Source organism: Glycine soja, chromosome 9 (assembly GCF_004193775.1).
Source record: "Glycine soja cultivar W05 chromosome 9, ASM419377v2, whole genome shotgun sequence".
Lineage (NCBI taxonomy): Eukaryota > Viridiplantae > Streptophyta > Magnoliopsida > Fabales > Fabaceae > Glycine > Glycine soja.
In genome coordinates, this window is record NC_041010.1 from 4,756,782 (window position 1) to 4,762,126 (window position 5,345).

General features: G+C 39.4%; 1 protein-coding gene across 1 annotated transcript; it reads left to right on the plus strand.

The window, feature by feature from the left end:
• Window positions 1-337: 337 nt before the first annotated feature.
• On the plus strand, window positions 338-2,960 carry LOC114367761. Its single transcript, XM_028324954.1, has 8 exons — window positions 338-466; window positions 547-615; window positions 766-973; window positions 1,193-1,331; window positions 1,451-1,588; window positions 1,824-2,021; window positions 2,106-2,793; window positions 2,868-2,960. Exons 1-8 carry the CDS (start codon window positions 338-340, stop codon window positions 2,958-2,960), a joined length of 1,662 nt encoding a protein of 553 aa, XP_028180755.1.
• The last annotated feature ends 2,385 nt before the right edge of the window (window positions 2,961-5,345 follow it).

A 5,345-nucleotide genomic window follows, 5' to 3' on the forward strand; every position in this document is an offset into this window, starting at 1 on the left:
TCCTTGGGGTTCTTTTCCATGTTGGCTCCAAAGCTACTAGAGGGTCTTTCAGCCATTTGTTTGGCCAATTGTCCTACCTGCATTTCCAAGTTTTTGATCGAGGCGTCTGTGCTGCGGTAATTTGACATTGAAAACTGTATGAATTGGTTCAATGTCTCCCTGAGCTTGTTGGTTTTCTCGTGAATATCCACCCCTTGGTTGAGATTCTGGGCAGGCTGACTTTGTTGCTCTTTGTTGTATTGATTCCCTCGGTGATTCCTCCAGCTTGAGCCTTGCTGTATTGTTCAAATTATTTAATTGAATGTTGAATCAGGTGATAGTTATAGTTTGAATTAAGATGGACGAAGATCAATGGGCATATTACAGTGCGATGTCCGAAGAAGTTGATATAGATTTTCAAGATGAAGAAGATTGTGGTGTGAATGAAGCACATGTTGATTGTTCAGATGCTTTTAATACTTCTCAGGTAATCATGTCGATCAGTTTTAATTGTTTGGTGTAATGTATGATTTGTGTAAAAATTAATATGTCGTGGTTGTGTCCTAGGTCTTTGCAACCCGAGAAGATGTTTTGAAGTGGGTTCGAATGGTTGCCCATGAAAATGGTTTTGTTGCAGTAATTATGAGGTCTGATACATATACTGGTAGCAGAGGAAGAACTTCATTTGTGTTAATTGGGTGTGAAAGGAGCGGTAAGTACAAGTGTAGAAAGAAAGAATTTGTTAGAAGAGACACAGGCACTAGAAAATGTGGTTGTCCCTTTAAGATTCATGGAAAACCAGTGCATGGAGGTGAAGGTTGGGCGGTGAAGCTGATATGTGGGATTCACAACCATGAATTGGCGAAGACCTTAGTTGGACATCCATATGCTGGGAGATTGACAGATGATGAGAAGAATATCGTTGCTGATATGACGAAGTCGAATGTGAAACCAAGAAACATCCTACTAACTTTGAAGGAGCACAACAACAGCAGTTGCACCACAATCAAACAAATCTACAATGCAAGAAGTGCATATCGTTCTTCAATCAGAGGAGATGACACTGAAATGCAGCACCTAATGAGACTCCTTGAACGTGACCAATACATTCATTGGCATAGATTGAAGGATGAAGATGTGGTGCGTGATTTGTTTTGGTGTCACCCAGATGCAGTTAAGTTATGTAACGCATGTCATCTTGTTTTTTTGATAGACAGTACCTACAAAACAAATAGGTACAGGCTCCCATTGCTTGACATTGTGGGGGTGACACCAACCGGGATGACTTTCTCTGCTGGGTTTGCATATCTGGAGGGTGAGCGCGTGAACAATCTTGTATGGGCATTGGAACGGTTTCAAGGCCTTTTTTTAAGAAATGATCGCCTTCATGTTGTTATTGTCACAGACAGAGACCTAGCTCTGATGAATGCTGTGAAAGTTGTGTTTCCGGAGTGTACGAATTGTTGTGCAGGTTTCACATAGACAAGAATGTGAAGGCAAAGTGCAAATCACTAATTGGTCAGAAGAATGCCTGGGACTACGTAATGGATAGCTGGGGTAACCTGGTAGATTGTCTTTCGGAACAGGAGTTCCCTGAGCACCTTCAAAGGTTTCAAGTAGCGTGTTCCCCGTGGCCAATGTTCGTTGACTACGTATGTGAGACATGGATTGTCCCACACAAACAGAAATTTATCTTGGCCTGGACGAATAAGGTGATGCACCTAGGCAACACAACAACAAATAGGTATTTAAATGTTTTATTATTTTAGTCAAGTTTCTTTTAATGATTGTTTGGAACATTATTGTTATTAATTTGTCTTCTCTGTTGTGTGTTTTAAATGTAGGGTTGAATCTGCTCATTGGTCTTTGAAAAGGGTATTACAGAATAGCGTTGGAGACCTTTGTAGTGTTTGGGATGCAATAAACAACATGATGACATTACAGCACACTGAAATTAGAGCATCATTCGAAACAAGTGCGCATGTCGTTGGTCATGTTTTTAAGAAAACCTTATACAAGAGACTTCTGGGAATGGTGTCAAGGTACACTTTAAATGAAATTTCGGTTGAGTTTTAGCACGTACGTCATTTGAAAGATAATCTGTCTTCTTGTGGGTGTGTCTTGAGAACCACGCTAGGTCTTCCTTGTGCATGCGAGCTACAAAGGTATGATGGTGGCAGCATCCCACTGGATGTAGTCCATATGTACTGGAGAAGACTTAATTTTTCAGACCAGGGGCTATGTGAGGCCGAAGTGAGCATCAAGGAAGAGATTGATAGAATGCATAAAAGATTCAATGAACTTGATGTTTGCGGGAAAGTTACTTTCAAGAGTAAACTCCGAGAATTCGCATTTCCCGATGAGACCTCTATGTGCCCTCCTCCAACAAAGGTTAAGACGAAAGGTGCCCCAAAAAAGGTAATGAAAAGAAGCAAAAGATCGACAAAGCGTGATCCATCTTATTGGGAGTATGTTGATGCTTATCATTCGGTTCAAAACAGCAACACCTCAGTCAGACCCAGTGCATCATCTTTTGAACCACTGAAGCCAGCAAGGATGATCCCCATGTTGGATCAATTTCCGCCATTTATGCATGGTTTCATTGAGGATGTTGTTGATGTGAAAGCGGATGGTAATTGTGGATATCGGTCAGTTTCCGCTTTGTTAGGTATGAGAGAAGAGTGTTGGGCCATGATGCGTAACAAATTGATTAAAGAATTTGGCAAATGGTCGCAAGACTACATAAAGATCTTTGGTGGCACGGAGAGATATGAACAGCTGAGGTTGTCCCTACACGTGGAAGGGTTATCCAAGGTATGTGTTTTATGCTTTTTATTTATATAAATAATGTTTACATGAGTGACACGCGTATTTGTTTTGTGATTTAGGTTAGTATGGACAAATGGATGGATATAACGGATATGAGATATGTAATTGCGTCAAGATATAATGTAATCCATGTATCGTTGTCACGACAATAGAGCTTCACATTTTTTCCTCTCAGAAGTCGACCACCGGCCGATTCTGCTGCGCACCGCATGATATGCGTCGGTCATGTGTTTGACAGTCATTTTGTTCAGGTCCATTGAAAATTTGTTTACTCAAATAATTTCAATTATTGAATGAGTTGGTTTGTTTGTTTAAGTTATTATTGTAATTTCACTTACAACAGGTTTATCTGAAAGATTGTTGTCCCTTACCGCCTATGGCGTTGTTGTGGTCAAGCAATGCGTACCCAGAGGCAAAACAATGGTCAACTGCATATGTAGGTAGAATGCAACAATACTTAAGCCTAATGACAATTAATACAATGCATGTAGACCTAAGCGGACACTGAACTTGTAATATTTATGTATCTATATTTACATTGGATTTATGTTCATGTAATTAATGAATTGTTCCGTAAACAAGTGTTAGTGTATCAAATTGTTATATTTGTGTTGAACTAAATGCTAGTTATATGTTTCTAATAGGCCGAAAACCAACTTTTTTTTTAATTTTTGGTGCCTCGGTTTGAGGTGTGATTCGATGGAACGGGGCGCTGCTTTTATTTTTTTTGGATTCCTTGACATGCAAACATGCCAAATAGCGGCCCTGGACAGTCTCAAGCGGCTCCCACATAATTTTAAAAAAAGCCCGAACAGGGATACTTAGGCATGTTTCTAAAAGGCCCAAAACCAATTTTTTTTATTCTTTACTGTACGTATATATATGGTTAAAATATATAATTTCAGAATAGTTATAAATTTTAACATTTAAATTACAAATTAAATTTTAATAACAAAGCAAATTTGACCAAAATTTGGATAAATTAATTTTACCTCACTTTCAAAATGGTTTTTCATCAATTTTTCTTCTAAAAAAACCAGATGTACTGAAAACAAAAAATAGACATGTTTTGATTATTTTTTTAAAGTTTCTTAGTGACCATAACATTGTATTACTTTAACATATTTTTTCCAACATGACAATAAGTTTATTTTACATATTTTTTTCTTTAATAAAATTGTCATGTCATAATTTTTATTTTTTATTTCCATATTTGAATGAATGGAATAACATTATTTTCAATATGACAATTTTTTTTTCTTTTCCTAATATTATCTCCTTATTAAATTATTTTATCTTCTTTATTTTATATATTCAAATACCATTATAAATGTGACTCATGTGTGTGGTTTATATTTAAATTTCAAACCATATATTTATAGAGAGACAAACATAAATCATAAATGATGTAAGTAAATGTATTTTATGACATACATAAACATATACAAAAATTAATAATTTAAGTACAATAAAAATATAAATCCTAATCTATGCGGCATCTCTGGCGCGACCTAAGACTTCCATCTGCGGCGTCACCTCTAGCTCTCCTCAGACAACGAGTCATGATGTCATGTAAGTCAGTGCCCTCAGTGACCATCCTGAGGTTGATGACCCGCTCCAAATCCTCAGCAATTGCTCCTAAATCCTCAGCCATCCCCTAACATCCTTCGCAGTGAACCTGTCACAGTCAAAATAACAAAGTCAGTATCACATTTTTAAAAAATTTAAATTATGAAAAACTACAGAAGTTATGCTTACCACTGAATGCGTAGGGAGATTGGTCGCGACTGAAACCTCGGGGATGGGTGGCTCGACGAACTCCTCATGATGAGGGGGAGGCGGATGTCTCGGCGCAGTAGTTTCTTCGGTCCGCGTGACGAATGGGTGCGATATCCGAAAAAACCACTCCATGTAGTCTGGCGCCACCTGTCCAGGAACTACACAGAGCTCCCCTGAAGGCACCAAATGGTCTGAAAAATGCAGCCACCGGTCATCTATATCATCACCCGTCAAAGAATCACAAACTGGCGGTGGAGGGACCGTCTGAAGGTAGCTAAACTGTCGAAGAACCCGCTCAGGTCGAACGTACACCACAATCTGACCCATCTGAGCTGGCCGGTGTATGATGATATCAAGTCAAAGGCCCTGACTCCCCGGTGCTCACCATAGGGCATCCAGTACACGTCAGTCATAGTCAGGACATCCAAACGTCTCCGATACGGGGCTCCCTTGATCCCCGTCATATGAGCCTTATCCGTAAGCCACCTGCAGGCCCGTGGGCTTCCCTCATCATAAGCATCATGAACGACAGATGTATGCACTGTAGGAAAGTGCTCGTATATCCAGCACTACAAACACATAGTCAACATTAATAAAAAAAAGAGATTCAATGCTACTTCAATTTAAATTATCAGTGATAACACGTACCTGGAGAAGTGTAATATAACCGCCCAGTTGCCGTGTAGAGGCCTGCGACGCGTCGTTCAGATGCTCGTACATGTGGACTAATGCAGCCGTTCCCCAGGCGAATCCCCCTG